At 48.5% G+C, this 22,038-nt stretch overlaps 3 protein-coding genes and 1 non-coding gene across 4 annotated transcripts; 1 reads left to right on the top strand and 3 right to left on the bottom strand.

Annotated features, from left to right (window-relative positions):
- Nucleotides 1–932: 932 nt before the first annotated feature.
- Nucleotides 933–6,159, bottom strand: LOC143005083 (mortality factor 4-like protein 1). The gene is made up of 12 exons (XM_076156326.1): nt 5,982–6,159; nt 5,216–5,262; nt 5,051–5,118; nt 4,878–4,964; nt 4,664–4,744; nt 4,516–4,541; nt 3,932–4,020; nt 3,522–3,623; nt 3,330–3,418; nt 2,912–3,084; nt 2,243–2,327; nt 933–1,455 (listed from the first exon to the last, which is right to left on the bottom strand). The coding sequence occupies exons 1-12, from the start codon at nt 6,019–6,021 to the stop codon at nt 1,371–1,373; spliced, it is 972 nt and encodes a 323-aa protein (XP_076012441.1). The 5' UTR covers nt 6,022–6,159; the 3' UTR covers nt 933–1,370.
- Nucleotides 6,160–7,316: 1,157 nt separating this feature from the next.
- trnas-uga (transfer RNA serine (anticodon UGA)) lies at nt 7,317–7,398 on the top strand. The gene has a single exon. It is a non-coding gene; the product is annotated as a tRNA-Ser (tRNA).
- A 1,013-nt stretch (nt 7,399–8,411) lies between these two features.
- On the bottom strand, nt 8,412–9,421 carry LOC143004501 (relaxin-3 receptor 1-like). Its single transcript, XM_076155421.1, has one exon. The coding sequence runs from the start codon at nt 9,402–9,404 to the stop codon at nt 8,412–8,414; it is 993 nt and encodes a 330-aa protein (XP_076011536.1). The 5' UTR covers nt 9,405–9,421.
- A 1,753-nt stretch (nt 9,422–11,174) lies between these two features.
- Nucleotides 11,175–20,053, bottom strand: LOC143004682 (E3 SUMO-protein ligase PIAS1-like; the record flags this gene model as incomplete). Its single annotated transcript, XM_076155788.1, has 11 exons — nt 11,175–13,313; nt 13,898–13,938; nt 15,163–15,302; nt 15,868–16,093; nt 16,569–16,705; nt 16,798–16,958; nt 17,097–17,170; nt 18,131–18,236; nt 19,470–19,604; nt 19,727–19,865; nt 19,969–20,053. Coding segments are annotated over 11 exons (1,598 nt in total), but the record flags the coding sequence as incomplete, so codon positions are not given.
- Nucleotides 20,054–22,038: the final 1,985 nt, after the last annotated feature.

Raw genomic sequence — 22,038 nt, 5'->3', positions numbered from 1 at the left:
CCGACCCCACAGTCCCCTGCTGTCCTTCATTACATGGCATCCTTTACGCTCTGTAATGATTTCACCGAATGCTGGCTGCTGTGACATGTGTCTCTTTGTCTGTGACTCCATAGCAACAGCGTTACCATGGAGTCCTCACTGCCAGTGCTGCTGGACATGGCTGGGATGGAGGAGTGAGGAAATACAGACCAGGGGACGCTTGACTAGTTTATGGACTCATTTATAGGGGCGGGGGGTCCGCGGGGCGACGGCAGCGCAGAATGTCAACCACTATCACACTGTTTCACAAGGATCTGATTGATTTCTTATGAGGGAAACTGGGATGTGACCACACAGACTGATGCTGGTTCAGCTGCAGCAGATTATTTTATATTGCAACTGTTTGGACCTAAAGTGATTACAGAAGAATTGATTAAAAATGAGGATAAATTAAATGGGATCCAAATTCATCAGTTCAGCTTTGAAGGGTCGTTAGCCTGCACTGTGATTTAGTTAGGTGAAGAGGTTGAGCTTGTTGATTCCTTCCTTTCCTGTTTCAAACCTCTGTGGTCTTTAACAGAACCACAGCTTTCCCTCCATTATTTGCTAAGAACAATTCCACCTTCTCTTATTAGCAGGATGACTTCAAACGGGAAAACAGATGAGAAACAAACGAGAGAGAAAATGATGCCAAGAATTTGTTTCACTATGCAAAATAGAGCGATCTTTCGACGACATCAACCTGGAGTACATCAGGAACATTTGTCCCATGATAGACAATCAACTCATAATGAAAATGTTCTCATGATAAATTAAATGAATTCCTATTATTGGCTTCAGTCATTGGTCTGTTCCACCTGCATACTATTAGATCAACACAGACTTTATAGACCCGTCGTCCTCGGTTGAACACTCTAACTCTCCAGAGCCAAGTCAACCAATCAGAGATCGTGTAGAAACATGTTTATTACAAATGGAGATCTATCAAATACACAGATTACAGGTACAAAAACATCCAACTGCTGACCACATTTTTATGACGAGAAGAAACACTTATAAATACACACACATGCAACAGAATGTAACAGACGACTATCTGATCAAGTGCACAGAAACACCAAAGAGCTGCAGAGAGAACAGTAACAAGTCAACAGGGTTTCTATTCAAAGAAGAGTGAGAGAAAGAAAACAGACAAAGAGATGAAAACAGAGTTAGAAAATAAAGGACGCTCCCCTCAGATCTCTTATTTGTGAGAGGTGAGAAGCTCCTGGGACCTCGCTAGAAGAAGGAGATGAGTTCAGTGTGGAAGTATCTCATCGGACTCGGCGCTCGGAAAAAGAGCCGCGCAGGTTTATCTGACGGGTGTCGCGGCTCAGTGTGCCCTGGAGTGCTCACACGGCCTTGCGGTGGTACTCGGGGGGCGCGACCTCATAGTCGCTGGCGTTGAAGAGGGTGGACGAGTTCTTCACCAGGTACCTGGAGAGAGAGGGGCAGACTGACTGAACCAAGGAAGGAACGGCAAAGATGGTGTGTGTGTGTGTCTCAGAGGTGAACCAGCAGGACAGAAGCACTCCATCCTTTCAAATTAAGAGCCCCTGTCAGATCCAATGTAATGAGGAATGAATGATGAGGAAGTTTATCTTCACAGGAAATCCATTTGTTTGCAGAGTGTGATTTTTGTACGATGATTTAATACTTCCTGTTTCCTCTCGTCAATAAGAGTTTGTGAAGTGAGAAGACAAATGAACGACTTCTTTGTTTGAAGAGCTGTGGGCGGAGTTAAGAGCCGAATGTAAGGAGAGCAGCACACACACACACACACACACACACACACACACACACACACACACACACACACACACACACACACACACACACACACACACACACACACACACACACACACACACACACACACACACACACACACACACACACACACACACACACACACACACACACACACACACACACACACACACACTTCTCTCCTTACACTCATTAAAGGGAGAACCGGCCGTCAGCTGATTGACATTTCTCTCTCTTTGCTCGCTCCAGCTGCTTGCGCTCCACAAATTCCATCACAAAGACGTTCTGCCTTTGTGTGAATGAAACATTACGCACATTTCAGCCGCACAAAAGCATTCTAAGCCTGCGTTCTGTGGGAAACTACAGAATATGAGATGTTATCAGTCAGTAAGGAGGAGGAAGCTGGAGGATCTGCAGTGAGGTGAGAGTGAATGCGGTGAGAGAGAAACCTTACTTGAGGAAATCCTGGAGGTAGCTGAGCAGCAACGCCAGACTCTTCTCATCCAGAGGAGTGTAAGCCAGCATGGCTCCAATACGAACTGTCACACACACACAAAGGAGGATTAAAGCCAGATAGAAGATAGTGTGCAGGCGTTACAGCTGATGATCTGAACTAAACGCCACACAGAGAGCTTCAGGGCCAGCACGGGATTCAAACCTGGCACCTCAGAATTAACTCTACAGACCCAACTCCCCGCTGCATCACTATGCTGCACGCTGAGCCCGGCTGGTTACTCAAAATGGAGCAGCAAATTGCCTTCCAGGTCCTAATTGTGGTCTCATTAGAGGTTCATTGTGTTTGGATTTGCCATTACCGCGCCCTCTAATGTGTGTGTGTGTGTGTGCGTTCAGGCTCCTGTGTGTGAGCACGCGTCACACAGCGTCTCATGGAACGCCACTATAATTTTCCCTTTTCCCCCTCCTGCTTGTGACAGAGCAATTTTCCAGGAATCCAATCATTTGACAGAAGCAATAAGTGGGAGCGCTTCATTCCACTCAGCAGCGTGCTTCAATTAACACACACACGCTCGCTTTGAGGAGGCGATCGTGCCCGAGCATGCCAACGTCCTGTGATGGCGTGTGTGTATGAGTGTGTGTGTGTGTGTGTGTGCAGGCTGCGTACCGAACAGGCGCAGTAGGTGCGGCGCCCCGTAGACCTGCGACATGGGCACGTCTGGGTGGTCGGCTAAGATCTCTGCGTACTGAGGCCTCTCAAACTTGTAGAGCAGCTGAGTGCCCAGCATGACGTTGAAGTATTCACGGATCCCGGCCACAACCTCGTTCACTGCATATTCCCTAAATGAAGAGGAGGAGAAGGAGAGAGGACTGAGGAAGACTGAGGGAAGCGCTCATTTCTGACACTCTGACCCATTTTGAACTGAAGCTTCATGCTCATTTGAGTGTTTTGAGCTCTTTGGCGCTGCTCCTCTTTGCTCACATGTCCTGTCTCTCTAACACTCAATCTAAGGGACCTAAAGGTTCAGCAGGAGGTCCAGGCTGCATGTTGCCAAGGTTGTGTTGAGTTAAGGTGGTTTTCTTACTTATTATCTGAGTTTCCCTTTGATTTCTTGTAGTTTGCATAATCCTCCAGCACCGTCTCTATAGTCTTCTTAGCAGGCAGATGAAATAACTGAAAGGAACAGAAAGACCAGGAACTCAGATGGGATCACTATGTTCTGGAGTTTGGTGAAGATTCATGAGGTGTGTGGTTGTGTGTGTGTGTGCGTGTTGACCTGTTTCTGTCGCGTGATGAGGTCCCAGTCGTCCACTAGCCAGGGTTTGAGCTCCTCCGGAATCTTTACCTTCACCTCCACGCGATTGGCGAACATTTCCTCCTAACCACACCCACACCCACACCCACACCCACACCCACACCCACACACACACACACACACACACAATCAGTTTCATATTTCACACTCTCTGTTCCTCTGTGAGCTCTTTTGACTTCATGGCTCACTGTGATGAAGCAGTTGGACCTAAAAATATGAAATTCATGCTTAAAATGTGTTCAACCAACTTCTACAGATGTGGACTGCATTTTGTCTTGTGTGTGTTGCCTTTGAACAGATGATTGACAGTAAACCATGTGACTGTGCTGAGGGAGCGCTCATGTTCAGGTTGTAGCTTCATGTTTACGTACGCTCTCCACGGTGGGATCCACCCGGGCCCTCTTCTTCCGTGGTCCCTGAGACATTTCTCCACTGCTGGTACCTTCGCCGGTGCCTGGTGCTGAACACACACACACACAAACACACACACACACACACACACATGCACACAGCTGATCGCCTGCATCACCTCTAGACAGCTGCTACCTCTGTGTGGCTGAAGGTCAGAGCTTCAGTCAGAGGATTTCAGAACTCTCAGGCCAGTCAAGAAACTCGCAAAGAAACCATTCCCAAGGTTCTGTTATGACACAGTCTGTCTCAGCTTCTGTATTTATAGCTGCCAAAAGTACGAGGACAAAGTGAGAGAACATGAGGAACATTAGAGCTAAACGCAGCCGTCACTCTGGTCTGTGAGCTTCAGTGTGAAGCAGCCGCAGGTACAAAACATCCAAAGCACCAGAGTTTCATTAACGGCTCAAGATTAAATATGACTCACAGAGCTGCTGAGTCTAACGGCTTAAACACGCAGACATGCTCACATTCACATCAGAAACTTTTGGTTGATAAACTGTACTTCTAATAAACTTAAATGTCAATGAAGAAAACTTTGACTTACTCTTCTGTTTTGCCTTTTTCGCTTTCCTAGAGAGCAAATATCAAAGAGGCACAGAGTGATTACAGGGAGAGGAGGGGGGAGAGAGAGAGAGCCTTTAAGTCCAAGTTCAGGGTCAAACGCCCTCACAGGAAAGAGGATTGATACTTACAGATCAACATTTTTCTGCTGCACAGCAGCAATCTTCTTGCTTGGTGCGACTCCCCTCATCTTTCCCTCAACATAGTGATCCCTGAGGGGGAACAGGAAGCAGACAGCACTTCTTTTCAACATGAGCGTCTTATTCCACCACATTCCTCACAGAAAGCTTCTCAGTAAGTGGGACAGACGCTCCACACTCTTATCTTATCTGGAGGAGAACTTACTGGTTGGCCTTTTGAAGCTCTTTTTGTTTCGCAAGGTTACTGTCCACATATTTGAGAACTCTGCTTTCAGGAACCCATTCATCCCAGCTGAAACAGAGAAGATAGAAACATCTGAAGAAGCACACAAACGGGCCGGGAGCAGACGGAGCAGACGGCAAAACACAGAAGCTCACTTTTTGTTCCATCCGCTGTAATGAATGAAGTATTTGATCTGCTTCTCCTTTATGTTGATCTTTACACACTGGAAGAGAGGAACACACACACACACATGGTTTATTTGGCTCGTAACGATCTAAACATGACTGAAGACATGATTGAGGCAGAACATCAGAACAAACCTTTGCTTCATACAGCAATGGCCCATGAAAGCACAGGACTCGTTCACCTGAAGGGGGGGGGGGGGGGGGGGGGGAGAGAAAGAGAGAGAGAGAGAGAGAGAGAGAGAGAGAGAGAGAGAGAGAGAGAGAGAGAAAAAAAAAAGAATGATTTATAATTTGATTGATTGATTGTACCAATTCATGTCTTATTCTTGTTCCATATTATATTTGGATTGTTTTGCATTTATCACAATTAAAAGTTTCGTTTCTTTGTCTCATGTTCACAGATCTGATCCTATGGTGACAGTCTGTCTCACATGGGAACCTTCATACTGTCTGACTTCACTCACTGTGCGGCTACGATCACCGATTGATGGATTAATCAGTAGAAATACTACGGTGGGGCGCTTGGTCTGTTTGTATCCTTTCTGATGACATTTCTTCAGATGAAAGATGTAAAGGTGAACACATAGTAAAGTCTCCATTAGCGTGCAGCCCTGTAGCTAGCTTAACATTAGCTACTTACTATTAGATCTGATTTGTTAAATAAACATTAGTGTTGTTGGGGTAGATGGGTTCATTGTTGATGTTCGCGGTGATCACAGTAGCTGGTCTCTGTTTCTTTGCTGTTATCGAGCAGAAGCACAGGGAACAACAACCACAACAACAACAATAATATCCACAACCACAACAACAACAACAACAAACCCGCCCCCGTCCGCTCCGCTCGCAGGCTCCCTCTCCTTCCTCCTCCTCTTTCTCCTCCTCCTCCTCCTCGCTCACTCACCTTCTTGAAATTTCGGCTTAGGGTCCTGTTTTGGCGCCATTCACAGACTCAGCTGGTCGGACCTCTGAGCGGTTAAATTCATGCATTTCCAGAGTCCATTTCTTCCAGATTGGAGTTCCTCCGGCATTGAGCCAAAGCGAAGCAGCAGAACGGCCTGAGAGCTGCCGGTCACGTGACCTCTACGGAAGCCCGCGAGTGGCGACGCGTTCAAGGGCCCCGCCAGGAATGTGTCAAAAAGAAGCTCCATGCGCGAGCTTTGAAACTTGATGTTTACATGCTCCAAAAACGAACCCAGGCCGCCATTAATGACATTATTCAGTCGTAAACACGTTTTTGTTTCTAACGAAGAACTCAAATGCACCACTACATGGGCATTAGATGCAGTTACTTCTGACGAGCTATTCCAGGGTCTCAAAAGCGTCCGTGTTGTGTTTAAGCTCCTTTGTCCCTCATCGTAATTTTGCGGGTTAAAGTTCCTAATATCCCTTAATTTTCATTTCATGAAGCAAAACGTGAGGATGACGCGGATTAAAGTAAATTAACACACAGGAAATATTTGATAAGTTTTAGATATGTAAGGGGTAAAGTAGGTCTATTCCTCAAGATAGTGTCCAGGCTGTCACTGACTGGTTATGGAAGCAAGTAAAAAATAAATAAACAAGGACACCATCATCATCTATGACAGGATTTGAAAGTGTGTGTGAACGTGCGTCATCCTTAAATTACAAATTATGACTTCAGCTGCACTTTTCCTGCATTGAGAACAACTGAATTGTTTAAACCAAAGCTGTTGGTGGTGTTAGAAGGAAGTCCTCCAGTGTTGTTAAAGACAAAGTTCACCAGTTAGACTATATAAATTTACATAAGCTACACTATAGAAACATGCAGCAGTGTCATTGTGTGTGTGGCATTGAACTGCACTGCAGCAACTTAAGGCTTCTTCAGGAAAGTGTGAACATTAAAAATCATTTGACCTTTTAAAGGATTTTTAAATAGATTTATGTGAAGTAGAAGCCAGAAGAAGCATGTGGATTGTGTGTGTGTGTACTCACCCAAACACACTTAATCAGCTCCTTGTCTCTGCTGCACCTCCGGCTCCTCTAAGACCAAAAATATGACCTTTAATTCCAATTTATATCATTGTTTCTGGCTTTGTTGTGCATATTTACAGCAGTAAGAAGAATATCACCACCACCCAGTGTGTGTTCATTGGTCCCATTCATGTCATTTAGCTCAATGCAGAACTGCTGGTGCTTCTTGTCATGTGCTTCATTCAGCAGAGATGTGGATGTAAATGTAGGCTGAAAATTTCATGACATCACCACATTGCATGTAGCTGCGATGGCCGAGTGGTTAAGGCGTTGGACTTGAAATCCAATGGGATCTTCCCGCGCAGGTTCGAACCCTGCTCGCAGCGACGTCCTCTAGGAGCCCCTGGGAAGGTTGTTGGTTTGAATCTCGGCTGAAGATGAGCAAGGCCCTGAAACCTGAACCGACCTTGGGGTCATTATACATTTTGTGAACCTGCACATTGCTCACACGCTGTAGTCTACAGATGTTGAGCATGAAACTAATTTTTCTGATCCCGTCATGTGTTGGTGCCTCGCAGACCTCCTCTTGACACTTATGGCGTCCTGACCAGATGCTCTTGGCCGTCCCGGGGGCTCATTTGAAGCTTAGAGATGATCAGGTGCAGTTGACTTTACTAAGCTTGGTGAGGCGTTTTTACAGTAACGCTCAATAACATTATTAATGTACAATAGGAGCCATGCAGTTGTTATTTATAGAGAAATGAATCCACTCAGCTGCTTAAATATGGATTTATTATCACAAAGAGAACAAACTGCACATTTACAACAACCAAGTCAATAACAAATGTCTTATTTTGGTGAGGTCACTTCATAGATCAACAACTGTCCTCCTCCTGTGATCACAGATGAATCTGATCGGATCAATAATACTCTTTACTCTACAGTACAATACACTCTACACTTCACTTTTTTCATAAAGCCATGGGATGATGTTTACATCAAACACTGCTTATAAAATTACACACACGCGCGGATCCACACACACACACACCGGCGCTCCGTTCTGTCTCCTGATCAATGGAACTGGAAACACAGCTGCGCCTCATGTCTCCACGTCTCCATGCGCCATTACGCACCAAGGCAGCAAACATTTAACAAACAACGGCGACGATCATACATTTAATATAGATAGAACCCGTTTTAGCAAGAATGCACGAGCTTTTACACACAGAAAGCAACATAGAGATGAACAGAATGGAGTCAGCTGTTCTTTGTGTCATCATGCTTGTGTGTGTGTGTGTGTGTGTGTGTGTGTGTGTGTGTCTTGACCTTACGCGTCTGTGCAGTGCGTCTTGGTGACCTGGACGCAGTTACAGCGCAGTGCCGCAGCTTTAGACCCTCACTCTCCCCCCCTGTGGATCAGCCCCCTCAGTTTGCCCCTGAACTCCTTCCTCATGAGGCAGTAGATGATCGGGTTCAGGCAGCTGTTGGTGTGCGCCAGACACACGGTGACCGGGAAGACGTAGGTGTGCACCGTGTAGTAGGCCCGGTCCCAGTGCACCGCGTTCAGCTTGACCAGGACGCTCCACAGCGTGATAGCGTGGTTCGGCATCCAGCACAGGAAGAAGGACAACACGACGATGGTGACGGACCTGGTGAGCTTGGATCTGCGCCTGGGGTTACTGGAGGTCAAACTCCGGGTGTGGATGAAGCGCAGCAACATGATGTAACTGACGGAGACGATACACATCGGGACCACGAACCCAACCACGATCTTCTGGATGTGGTAAAGCGCCAACCAGTACTGACCACCGGGGAAGCGCAGCAGGCACAGCTTCTCCCCGGTGACGTTACTGACGGTGGAGTAGATGGCTGTCGGCGCGGTGGCCAGGGTCGCCAGGGTCCAGATTCCCGCGCTGATCCACTTGACGGAACACGACCTCCCTCCGTTTCGGTTCCTGAGAGCCGAGGCCACGCACCAGTACCGGGTCACGCTCATGGCCGTGAGGAAGAAGACGCTGGCGTACATGTTCATCACGGTGACCGACAGGATGATCTTACACATGGCGTCTCCAAAGGGCCAGCTGAAGTCCAGCGCGGTGTCCACGGCCCAGAAGGGCAGAGTCAGCACGAACCCAAAGTCCGTCACGGCCAAGTTCAGCACGAAGAAGTTCACCTTTGACTTCTTCCTCTCTTTCCTCACCCTGATGAAGAAGAGGACCAACAAGTTGCCCATCAAACCCACCGCGCACACCACAGAATACACGAGACACACCAGGAACCGTAAGATCGGGCTCCCGTCCGCCGTCAGGTCAATGTCCTCCAGGTTGTCGTAGCGGAACAGTTCGACCGAGGACCGGTTCCACCAGCTGCTCCCGTTTTCGTTGGTCATCGCGTCAACCTGTCTGTCTTCACCTGGAGAGGAAACAAGGACACCGGGGACGATTTGTCCTGGAACCAGAGAGAAGCAGGCTCATGTCCGTCCAGATGGAGACAGAGACTTCAGCACAGTGATGATGGAGCAGCAGCACACCTCTGTATCCAGCTCTGCTCTACCTCTGTATCCAGCTCACCCTCTGCTCTACCTCTCCTCTGTCTCCTCTGCTCTCCCCTCCCCTCTTCTTCTCTTGTATCTGTCCTCAGCTCCTTAAGAAACCAGGCTGGGTTACGCACTGATTGGCAAATCAGCGCGTCATCTGTCCTGTGCGTAAAGAGTCTTCTTGGTGCGTAATGATCCTAATAATAATATTAATAAAGCTCCAAACTCACAACCTTCCCCTTCCCAAAGCTGGACTCCTCTCATGCCGCCCCTCTAAGGTCTCTGGGCTTCACAGTCGGCAGCACATATAATAGATATGCAGATATGAGACGTGCGTAATTGTTGTGGTTCCATTTCTCAAAGTGAGCGACTCTCTGCTGCCCCCCAGTGTCCGCTTCTAACCACGACAGGCTTTAGAGGGAAACACACACACACACGAGCGCAGGCAGAAGTAACAGAATGCATTTTATTACATCTAAACTTTTCTACATAAACAGGTAACATTCAATAAGTAAACAATTTTCTTCCAATGCAGGTAATAAATATTTTTTCACTTGTATATTTATACAAACTGACTCGGGTGAACTGTACACACACACTCTCATCTCTGCCCTCCTCCAAAAGCACTTTCTTTTTCTCTTTTTTCGGATTGTAGCCATGGTAACAGAACCTGTGGATTTAAGGCAGTGAGTGCAGATGTTTACTTGAGTCTTGAGATTAGTTCAGTTGTGTGAGACTTCTTTATTGGCCAAAGTCCTGGGTTTGTTTGTTTTTATAGTACAGCTTTCATTTTCTAAAAAATATATAAATTAATTTATTCTCTGGCTCTGGTTGGACACACAAAAGCATACAAACGCACATCGAACACCCACGTTTGGATCTGAACATCAGTTTTCCATACGGACACAATAAACACACACACGCTTGACTTTTCCCTTCTCTGTACTTCGGTCTGCTGAGGTGTCGACCAAAGAGACCAAAGCTGTGGCTGGCAACACTGAAGTGGAGCGTTAGAAGACAAAACTAAGGACAGCTACGGACAATAGTGGCCTATTTTCATTCTGATTGACCGTCTCTCTCTCTCTTTCGCTCTCTCTCTTTCCCCCACCCTCCTGCTGTGACCGCAGCTGTGTGTGAGGAGAACACGGAGATGGAGCGGAGCTGAGGTGGCATTGGCCCCCGTGCTTATCAATCACACCTTCGTCTGAGGGCCGGAGGAGGAAGGAGACGCTGTGTGTGTGTGTGAGTGTGTGTGTTCGGTTAGACATTCAGGCCTTGCTACTATGTGGAGCACAAACACATTCAACACCGTCTGCTCGTGTGTGTGTGTGTGTGTGTGTGTGTGTGTGTGTGTTGTTCTGTTGCACTAAAGTGAGGACAGAGAATCATTTTTTTTTTAAATAAATACAATAACAAATAGTGATCAAACGTCTCCGTTAGCTGTGACCTCCTAGTCACGTCTCTAAACACTGGTGATTGACACTCCGGGGCGTGGCAGCTGAGCCCCCGTCAGTAAAGTGAGGAAATACACGGACGCGTTTCCACGACGACAGAGCGGAGGATACCTTTGTGAACTTTCTGCATAAGATGAATAAAAGAATAAAAGGCATTTTAAATAAAGTCTGGAGTGAATGTGACTCACACTCATCTGTGGAAATCAAACATATAAAAATAATAATATACAAGAGATAAAGATACAAAATAAATAAAATACTGCACAACATGAGACGGACACGTGACTGGTTCTGGTTCTGGTTCTGTATGTAGCAGGGGGTCCATTTAAGAAGAGAAGAGAGGGGGAAAGGGGACAGAGATGATGAAGGTAAAGAGGCCAGACGGGAAGGAGGAAGGAGACTTTAGGGTCCCAGGTACACAGGACAGGATGGGGGGGGGGGGGGGGGGGGGCCTAGACTCTACAGCTGCCCGTCTTTGAGGCTGATAAGGAGCCTGTGTGTGTGTGTGTGTGTGTGTGTGTGTGTGTGTGTGTGTGTGCTTGTGTGTGTGTGTGTGTGTGTGTGTTTGAGGCCCCAGGTTCATGTCATTGCTATCACAGGATGGTCTTATAACGAAGCCCGGTTAACACAGGATTTGAACTTTGACCCCTGATTCTCTCTGATATCATCGATGAACCCGGCGACCTTCACAGCGTCCATCATTCAAACCAGGTGAGCGGTGACCGCACGGAGGCGCACACACACAAACACACACACTTCCCTTTGACCCTTTACAGTTCCATTTTTAAGACAATGGATTGAATTGGAATCAGTTTTGGTTGTCGCTGAGATCTGCCGCTTCCCTTTTAACAGTCGAGCCGGAAAGACGAAGAAGAAGAGACGCAGATGAATACAGACGAAGCTTAAGTGTCTGAAACCCAGCGAGTGAAACCAAACACGTTGGCGCACACACACACACACACACACACACACTCAGCTGCACCTGGACTCCTCTCACACATCTCCTAGGTACCGTATGTTATTTTTTGGCATTGCGCAACAAAGAAAAACAAAACAAAACAAGAGAATTCTCCCAGCGAAAAACTCTGACAATTGGCAAAGTGGAACGAATCCCAAACTCCAGAAAGTCTCTCTGGCTAACGGGGGAAATGAAGGGTTAACTGGCTCACTTCCACCTCTGCACTCCCACATTCATAACCTGAAGGTCCTAGGGGAATGCATATATATATATAATTATATATATATATATATCATACAGAAAAGAATGATGTCATAGAAACCATTGGAACGTAAAAGTGGAACTCCAGAGAAACACGACAGCTTAAATCTTTACAGAAGAAGAAGAAGAAGAAGAAACATCCAAGTGGCTGATAGACTGCATATATACTGTATATATATACTGTGTGTGTGTATGTGTGTGTGAGGGGGGCGGGGCTAACTCAGTCCTGGTAAAAAAAACAGCCATTAAAGCGGAACACTAGACTGAAAAAGGTCCAGAGTTAACATACAAAAGTAAAAGAGGAAAATAGACTTTGTTCTCTGTACACGGCACCACTCTTTGTTTCTGTACAAAAAGAGCCTTCCTCCTCCTCCTCCTCCTCCTCCCTTGCGTTCCCTGCTTGTGTAGCGTCTCTGCTTCCTGTGCCAGGTGGGTGCCGCGCGTTCTGGGCGTCGTGGGCGGGACCTGGAGCGCCGGAGTCCGTGTGTGTGTCAGCGCTCAGAGTCCAGAGGCGTCGGCTGAACATTGTTCTGAACTCAGGCCCGAGTCGCCCGCTGTGAGTCCTGGTGCTCGTGCTGAAACGGTTTCCGTGGTTACCCCGCAACCTCGCCCCCGTGCTGGGCTCTGACGAGTCAAGGTCGCAGCTTCACACCGCGGTCAAAAAGTCGCTCGTGGCGTTCGTCACTGGATCGCAGTGGAGCCCAATGGAAAGTCTGCAGAGTTCATCCGGTCTAGTCAGTCCAACGAGATGACGTCCGGGATCCCGCCGTAAATAGCCGCCACCGCCGCTTCCGCGCTGCTCCGGCTGGCCACCACCCCGGGGTGAGTCAGCGAGGAGTGCGTGCTGGAGTGCGTGGACGAGTGGCCGTCCCTCAGGCTGCCCGACGACACCAGGCTGCTGCTGCTGCCCGAGCTGCTGGCCCCGTTGGCCGGCGCCGTCAGAGAAGCGGCCGACGGGGCTCCGGCCTGGTCCAGGAACAGCTGGGAGGAGGAGGAGGTGGCGCTGTAGGGCAGGAAGCGGTTGAGGAGCAGCTCGTGGTCGTCGGAGGCCGAGGCGGCGGCCGCTGCTGCCATCACCATGTTGTAATGCTGAACCACGAGAGAGACAGGGAGACTCAGAATCATGAGCAGACGACATCACAGGGCAGGAAGTGCTGAGGTTAGGGTTAAGTGACCACATCAAAGGATGACAGCTATGAAAGTTGGGAGGAACATCTGCCACTCTAAACTAGGAAGTAGTTCAGTCTGCAGATGAAGCCACGTCAGAACCCAGAGCTCCTCATGTTCTCTCTGACCAGAGTCTAACTTATGACCTAATTTGTTTGAAATTTGTGAAACAGGAGGGAAACCAAAACAGAGCTGAAGGTCACAGGCCGACCTCAGAGTCTGAACACAAACCTGGAGATTGATGATTTTGACTTTGAGACATTTTAGAGACAACACAACAAATTGAAGCTTTGAGAAATGTTTGATTCAATATAAAATTAATGTTTTTTATTAAATATATAAGCTGATCTGAGTGACAGAGTTGGGCTGAGCTGAGCTGAGCTGAGGTGGGCGGAGCTTCAGTGTGATGCAGAGCGTGAGAGCGGCCTGGACTCTTAATACCTACAGTGCTTCTGATGGTAAAAGTCAGCATCTCCCAACAAACCGGGACGCTCTGATGGACGTACCTGATGATTGTCGCTTTGGAGGAAGGAGAAGAAGTTCAGATCTGAAAATCAAACACAGGCAGAGTCAGAAGACCGGCGAGGACGAGAGGGAAGAGAGAGAGAGAGAGGGAAGAGAAGAGAGAGAGGGAAGAGAAGAGAGAGAGGGAGGAGAAGAGAGAGAGGGAAGAGAAGAGAGAGAGGGAAGAGAAGAGAGGGAAGAGAAGAGAAGGGAGAGAGGTAAGAGAAGAGAGAGATGGAAGAGAAGGGAGAGAGGGAAGAGAAGAGAGGGAAGAGAAGAGAAGGGAGAGAGGTAAGAGAAGAGAGGGAAGAGAAGAGAGAGAGGGAAGAGAAGGGAGAGAGGGAAGAGAAGAGAGGGAAGAGAAGAGAAGGGAGAGAGGGAAGAGAAGAGAGGGAAGAGAAGAGAAGGGAGAGAGGGAAGAGAAGAGAGAGGGAAGAGAAGGGAGAGAGGGAAGAGAAGGGAGAGAGGGAAGAGAAGGGAGAGAGGAAAGAGAAGAGAGAGAGGAAATAGAAGAGAGAGAGGGAGAAGAGAGAAAGGGAAGAGAAGAGAAGGAAGAGAAGAGAGAGAGGGAAGAGAGAGAGGGAAGAGAAGGGAGAGAGGGAAGAGAAGAGAGGAAAGAGAAGAGAGAGAGGAAAGAGAGAGGAAAGAGAAGAGAGGGAAGAGAAGAGAGAGGGAAGAGAGAGAGGGAAGAGAAGAGAGGGAAGAGAAGAGAGAGAGGAAAGAGAGAGAGGAAAGAGAAGAGAGGGAAGAGAAGAGAAGAGAGAGAGGAAAGAGAGAGAGGAAAGAGAAGAGAGGGAGAGAAGAGAGAGAGGGAAGAGAGAGAGGGAAGAGAAGGGAGAGAGGGAAGAGAAGAGAGGGAGGGAAGAGAGAGAGGGAAGAGAAGGGAGAGAGGGAAGAGAAGAGAGGGAAGAGAGAGAGAAAGAGGGAAGAGAGAGAGGGAAGAGAGAGAAGAGAGAGAGAAAGAGGGAAGAGAGAGAGGGAAGAGAGAGAAGAGAGAGAAGTGAAGTCAGGACAATAAGAGCACAGGGAGAAAACACACGTCAGGTTAGATCCAGTTAATTTAGAAACCTGCACCTGCAGTTCTGTGTGTGTGTGTGTGTGTGTGTTACCTGACAGGTCGTTGGGTGTGTGTGTGTGTGTGTGTGTGTGTGTGTGTGTGTGTGTGTGTGTGTGTGTGTGTGTGTTACCTGACAGGTCGTTGGGTGTGTGTGTGTGTTACCTGACAGGTCATTGGGGGGGTGTGTGTGTGTGTGTGTGTGTGTGTTACCTGACAGGTCGTTGGGTGTGTGGTAGTACGGCCTGTAGTCCTGGATCAGAGGGGGCACAGGTGGGATGTAGCTCGTGTCCACAGCCGGCATGCTGGGAGTCCGGCTCACAGGGGACGACTGGTGGTGCAGGTTCAGCACCCTGAGAGCCAGAGGGGAAACATGATCACTCAGAGTTCACACACACTTTGGTTTGTTTCTGTGGTGACACACACACACACACACACACACACACACACACACACACACACACACACACACACACACACACACACACACACACACACACACACACACACACACACACACACACACACACACACTCTTTCTTCACTCTTCACATCATTATGAGTCAGGAGCAGCTCGTCTTCATAACGAGCTGATTGGAGAGAGTTCCTCCTGTGTGCAGCGACCCGGACACACACACACACACACACACACACACACACACACACACACACACACACACACACACACACACACACAGTGAGTCAGACTCTATAGATGATGATGCTTTATAACTCATAAACCGTCTCTGTCACTATAATGAGCGTCGGCACAGTGGATCTGTGTGTGAGCTAATGAGCTGAGTGCAGTGTGTGTGTGTGTGTGTGTGTGTGTGTGTGTGCCACGTTTAGTTTGTTGGTGTGAAGCACAGACACACACTCATTAGTCAGACATGAAGAGTGAGCCGGTGTGTTCCTGACCCTTTGTTGATGATGGGCGGAGAGGTTGGCGACAGGGAGGGACACGCTCTCTTGGGCGGCGGGGGGAGCGGCGGAGGCGGCGGCGACTCCTGTCCCTCGTCCTCTGACGAGCTGTCCAGCGTCAAATCGATCACCTCCACCTTCTTGTTGTTGCTGTGGTTACTGCCGCCGTGACCCGAGGACGAGGAACTCCGCTGCTCGCCACCTGCAGACGCCCGACATGAACCTGGAGAGTCACAGACAGGCCAGTTAGTGTGTGTGTGTGTGAGAGTGTGAGAGTGTGTGAGTGTGTGAGTGTGTGAGTGTGTGTGTGTGTGTGAATACATGCAATTACAAGTGCAGTCCTGAATGAATCAAGGACATGGATGCAAAAGAGGAATGCTGTCAATCAATATAAAGGTTCTCACACACACGCCCGCCCGCCCGCCCGCACACACACACACACACACACACACACACACACACACACACACACACACACACACACACACACACACACACACTCACTCCCTGCTCCATGAGGTACGGTAAGATTGTTACTATGGAGACAGGCAGCATTCTCCACAGCTCTATGATTGAAGCGTTACTTGATTAAATCTGACAGAGCGTCAAACAGAGGAGGCGGTGTGACGGCACATCACTCCTCTGCACGTCTCCACTTCCTGCTTCCTCTCCCTCCCTCCCTCCCTGCCCTGTCTCACCATCCAGCCCGTTGTTGTAGGAGGCAGAGGAAACCTCTTGCACTTCCTTCTTAGACCTCATGGGGGCCCAGCTGCCGTCCTCCTTGAACTGGATCTCGTCACAGTCCATGCAGCTGTTCAGGATCTCCACGAAGAGCCTGAGCCACAAACACAACCGTCAACACAACTAAGCAGTGAGGTGTGTGTGTGTGTGTGTGTGTGTGTGTGTGTGTGTGACAGGCCGGCTCACCCGTCGATGATGAGGTGCTCGTACGGGGCCTTCTTGTCACAGACGGGACAGACCCAGGTGGGCTTCTTCTCGTTCATCTGGATGTAGAGCGTGGCGTCAAAGCACTGCAGGTGTGAGCATGTCAGCGCTCGGCACGGGATCATCAGACGCATCTTCCCCAGCTGCAAGACAAGCACACACACACACACACACACACGTCCAGCATGAATAGGGGCACAGGAGGAATTTGAGGTATGCGGCACATCACAGGAAGTGAAGACAGGAAACAGGAAACACGATCACATGAGGAGTTTGTTTACCGGGCAGAGCAGCGACACCCGGAGACTGGTGGTGGCGATCTCACTGTCTGGGTCTGCTGTTAGCTTCTCTTTGACTGCAAGACACACACACACACACACACACACACACACACACAGGATTGAGTGACAGCCAGGCAGCAGGAAGTCTTCTTGCAGATGTCGCCGTCTCTCACAGATGCACAGAATAAAACCCAAACCCTTCCCTTCTCGTTCCAAAGCTGGAGCTGCTGGAGCAATTAAGAGTTACTGAGCTAATAATAGAGTTCAAAGCTGGCGTGCGTCCCAGACGAGTGTGTGTTACTCTACACACAGCGTGATTAGCTCCAGCTCTGGACGGGTTTTGTCTTCTGGAGCCACCGTACTTTAAACCATTCATGTGACAGCGTGTAACCGATAATAACACACCAGGCTGCACTTAAGAGGCACGCAGGTATGCACACACACACACACACCCTCCACAAGTGTGTGTGTGTGTGTGCTCAGCTGCAAACACTTATTTGGAGGGAGGGAGAGAAAGAGAGAGAGGGAGGGAGAAAGGGAGAGAGAGAGAGAGGGAGAGGGAGGAAGGGAGGAAGGGAGATGGAGAGCGAGGGAGAGAGGGGAAGAGAGAGGGAGGGAGAGAGGGAGGGAGGGAGGGAGGGAGGGAGGGAGGGAGAGAGAGAGAGAGAGAGGGAGGGAGGCAGAGGGGGAGGGAGGGAGAGAGAGAGAGAGAGAGAGAGAGAGAGAGGGAGGAAGGGAGATGGAGAGCGAGGGAGAGAGAGGGGAAGAGAGAGGGGAAGAGAGGGAGGGAGGGAGGGAGGGAGAGAGAGAGAGAGAGAGAGAGACAGAGAGGAAGAGCCAGGGAATACAAAGTTTCTTTATAAAGTTGCTTTGCCTGATTGCTGCACTTTGTTTCATTAAAGTGTAAACAGATGATCAACATTATTAACTTTGATGATTATTGTGATTTGTATTGTATCAAGATGCTCATTGGTGCTGTCCTCAGTAACCAGCAGCAGCAGTGTGTGTGTGTGTGTGTGTGAGATGAGCCTTACTGAGTGCTCTGGAGTGGTCCGGGTTCCTGATGCCTTTGGACCGAAGCCTCTGCAGCAGAACTGTGGACGACTGCTGCTTCACCAGGTACACGGCCATGGAGTAGCTCTGTGGACACACACACACACACACACACACACACACACACACACACACACACACACACACACACACACACACACACACACACACACACACACACACACACACACACACACACACACACACACACACACACACACACACACACACACACACAGGGGACGTTAAGAGTGCAGGGACAGGTAATCTGTTGCCATCTACTGGCCACACACAGAACAACTTCAAACAGCCACCATCATTCATTCAGGGAGACATAAGACTTCAACCACATGTGTCTTTATCAGACTGAGCTCTGGGACTTTAGGGAGACGGCAGGAAAGCGCAGCTGTAACTAATAACATTACTGATGGCTCCGTTCCATTTCGATTGCACCATTGATCCAGCATCCTCATTAGTGGAGCCCTGGCACCGGAGCGTCTGAATGGAATGCAGCCGTGTTCATGTTCTCAGTAACACCTGGACTCTTCCTGCTATGACACGTCTCAACTGCTGCTCTGTGGTGCTTTCAGGCTCCGGGGCTCGCTCAAAACAGTGTTCGGGCTTCAAACTACTATCTACACACACTCACACACACTTGTATATCCATGCAGTGGAGCCAACAATAGTGTGTTCACTTCAGTCGTGTCTCTGCAACTCATTATTTTCTCCAATTAAAGCTTTTTTAAAACTTCCTTCGCTGCGATACACAACACAATATGCGGGGAATAGAAGCCCATTGTTGTGTGTTTGTGACTCATATTGGTCACAAACACAATAACTCAGTAACACCAGGCCTGATGTTCCAGACACCGGAGCCAGAATTCAATCAGGTTCCACCGCCGCCTGGTCGCATGTGTTTGCATATCAATGCACAAATGAGGGATTTTCATTAAAACCACCGCAAATTGTTAATACTTTAAAACTGCAAACTTCATATTAATATTTCTCCTGCATCGTTTCACGACAAGTATCCGTGAATTTACAAAAGTAGCCTAATTAGCGATTTCATTAGCATAATTAGTTAGGCTGTAATTAGGCTTGTTTACGTGTGAGAGCTCTGATAGACGCAGTTTAATGCAGCAAACCCAGGAAAGCTGAGACATCCTCAGGTTTGAAAGCAGGAAGTGTGTTTGATACTTCAGCGATCATCAAAGCTGTCATCAATGAATCACATTCAATATAGTCTCTGATCAATCATCTCCTCCTTTTTCTCATTACAGTGTTTACGTGCGGCGCCTGCTGACGGACGCTGGCGTTTACCCTTCCGATCTCAGCGGTCCACGACACCACGATGGTGTTTGGGACGGTGGTGGACAATCTGACCAGCGAGGTAATGTTGATGGGCCGACTGGGCCGCTTGGGCTCCACGCCGTTTTTGGTTGGAGGAAGGTAACCCTGAGGAGAGAGAGGAAGAGGAAGAGAGAGAGGGAGGATTTAAGAAGTCTCATCCCAGCGTGTTTGGAGCAGGATGAGGTCGGCGTTACAGGGGCAGAGCGTGTTCAGTCGGTCTCTCTTACAGGCAGGTTGCACGGCTTCCCGTTGACTTTCACACACAGATTGGGAGGGAAGTGGTCTTCCTGAGGACAGCTCGTCTCCGACAGGCAAAACCGCAGCTGAACCTGAACTGAGAAGTCACACTTGGTCCCCGAGATGTCCCTTTGAGAGAAGAGACAAATCTTTAGACGCATGAATTATTCAGGGGCGTTTCAGCATCCGGCCCCGACTGAACACATCTCCAGCTGTTTCCTGTCCATCTTACATGGAGCTGCTGATCTGCTGGACCTGCTGCGGCGTTAACGCGAAGGCAAAACACGTCTCCTGAAACCGCTGACTGTTATCTGATGCTGGGGGAAAGAGGCAGAGGGAGAGGGAGAGAGAAAGTGTAAATAATGGAAGTGATTACATAGAAGAACAAGAAATCAAATCAAACGTTACCAGATTCACCTCACATGCAGACACTTTGTGACTGCTATTCACCTGAAGAACATACAGCAAAATAAAGATACAGATGCAGATAGGACGTGTGTGTGTGTGTGTGTGTGTGTGTGTGCGTGTGTGCGTGTCAGAGAGGCATGTATGTGTAGATGTTGAATGGTGCATGAAATTAACACAAACTAAAGAGCTTGTAGGTGTCAAAACCAGGCCACCATAAGCAGGGCTGAAGAGGATGGTGTGTGTGTGTGTGTGTGTGTGTGTCTATTTATAGGCACACCCACAGGTGCTGGAAATAACTGGTGCTACTAACCCAGCCTCTATTAAAGGGACAGCGTCTCTATCTGCTGTGTGAATGTATTTATGAGACAGATGTTAGAGTCACAGTGAGCAGACCGGACAGGAAGTAACCTACATAGAGAAACGTAACACCTGCATCTTCCTCCCAACATTCAGCCTTGAGACGAGGCACACAGGACTGAGTCACCTCCTCTCCCTCACGTCTTCATCCAGCCCCACTTATGGAACAAAACTTAACTCTTCTGAGGTCGCGTCAGGACTTTGAAAGCCAAAGTCAGGCAGCAGAACTCCAGCATGTTTACATTCTCACTCTATACTCAGAGTATCTGGCCCTAAATGTGATGAAGAGCTACATGTGATGAAGAGGTGGAATCAAAAGAACTCTCCGGTATAAACGATGGGTTTGGTAATCGCGTTAAGAGAAAGGACAGGCTGAGGAGGAAGACGTTTACATATCTGCATAACATGACTTTACGATGACATCATCTGGGTTTGTTACTCTGAGCTCTCACTCTTCCTCTGAGCCGGGTTCAGTCTCATTAACCCGTCATGTGTTCCAGGTGTGTGTGTGTGTGTGTGTGTGTGTGTGTGTGTGTGTGTGTGTGTGTGTGTGTGTGTGTGTGTGTGTGTGTGTGTGTGTGTGTAAAATAAAGAATACATTTAGATGAATTTAAAAGGCAAAGTGCTTCCATAAACGTGTGAAGCTGGAATAGAAGAGGTTTGAATATTGAATAAGCCAGAATGACAAAAGTGCCAAAAAGCAGCTCATCCTCTTCATCACCTAGACTTAGTTACTCCTGTGCAGTATTATGGTCTGCATGGGGCAGCAGACAGACGTGTGACATCACATGACTGTCTGCCCCTCCCCCATCACACACTGTGGGGGTCCCAGCAGTGACAGGGACCACAGAGGGACCTGACCACAACATGGGGAGGCCAGAAAAAGAATACAGACTGAAAAGCCTCACAAAGTAACTGAGGTGTGTTTACACTGTGGAGCCATGTACATCGTTCTTCCTCAGTAAGGAGTCAGAGTAACGTGAGGCGATGATGTCGTTCTCTCTATCTGCAGGAAACACTGGAGGGAAAAACCAGCAGAGCAAACTGAGCAGCACAAGAAGGCAGAGGACTCAGGTGAGGAAGCATCACAGAGCAGCGCAGTGTGTGTGTGTGTGTGTGTGTGTGTGTGTGTGTGTGTGTGTGTGTGTGTGTAGCTGCGGGCTGAATGTGATGAGCAGTAAGCACGGGCTCTCTTAGGGACTCGACTGAGGGACTGGACTCGTCTGGCCTGCAGGCTGTGGATCAGTCTCGTCTTATTAACACTGTGAAATCATTTGGAGTAATTAAGAGACAGTTTGAAAAAGGTTGAGTGTGTTTTCCTGCAGGGCCAAACACATAAACACAACACAGAGGTGTAATCTCTCTCTCTCTCTCCTCTCTCTCTCTCTCTCTCCCTCTCTCTCCCCCTCTCTCCGTCTCTCCCCCTCTCTCTCTCCCTCCCCCTCTCCCCCTCTCTCTCTCTCCCTCTCTCTCTCTCTCTCTCTCTCTCTCTCTCTCTCTCTCTCTCTCTCTCTCTCTCTCTCAGGAGAAAATGGTT

This window comes from Genypterus blacodes, unplaced genomic scaffold (assembly GCF_046128005.1).
Source record: "Genypterus blacodes isolate CSIRO-AG114 ecotype Tasmania unplaced genomic scaffold, CSIRO-AGI_Gbla_v1 ptg000067l_1, whole genome shotgun sequence".
NCBI classification, from domain to species: domain Eukaryota; kingdom Metazoa; phylum Chordata; class Actinopteri; order Ophidiiformes; family Ophidiidae; genus Genypterus; species Genypterus blacodes.
This window is presented reverse-complemented; position numbering and strand designations above follow the sequence as displayed.

Bases quoted from the DNA above. Each gene is read 5' to 3' on its own strand.
- LOC143004501 (XM_076155421.1), bottom strand. From the start codon at position 9,404: ATGACCAACGAAAACGGGAGCAGCTGGTGGAACCGGTCCTCGGTCGAA.
- LOC143005083 (XM_076156326.1), bottom strand. From the start codon at position 6,021: ATGGCGCCAAAACAGGACCCTAAGCCGAAATTTCAAGAAG. The intron at 3,624-3,931 runs GTACGTAAACAT...GGGTGTGGTTAG, and splicing joins TGGATCCCACCGTGGAGAGC to GAGGAAATGTTCGCCAATCG. The intron at 3,419-3,521 runs GTCAACACGCAC...TGTTCCTTTCAG, and splicing joins TCATCACGCGACAGAAACAG to TTATTTCATCTGCCTGCTAA.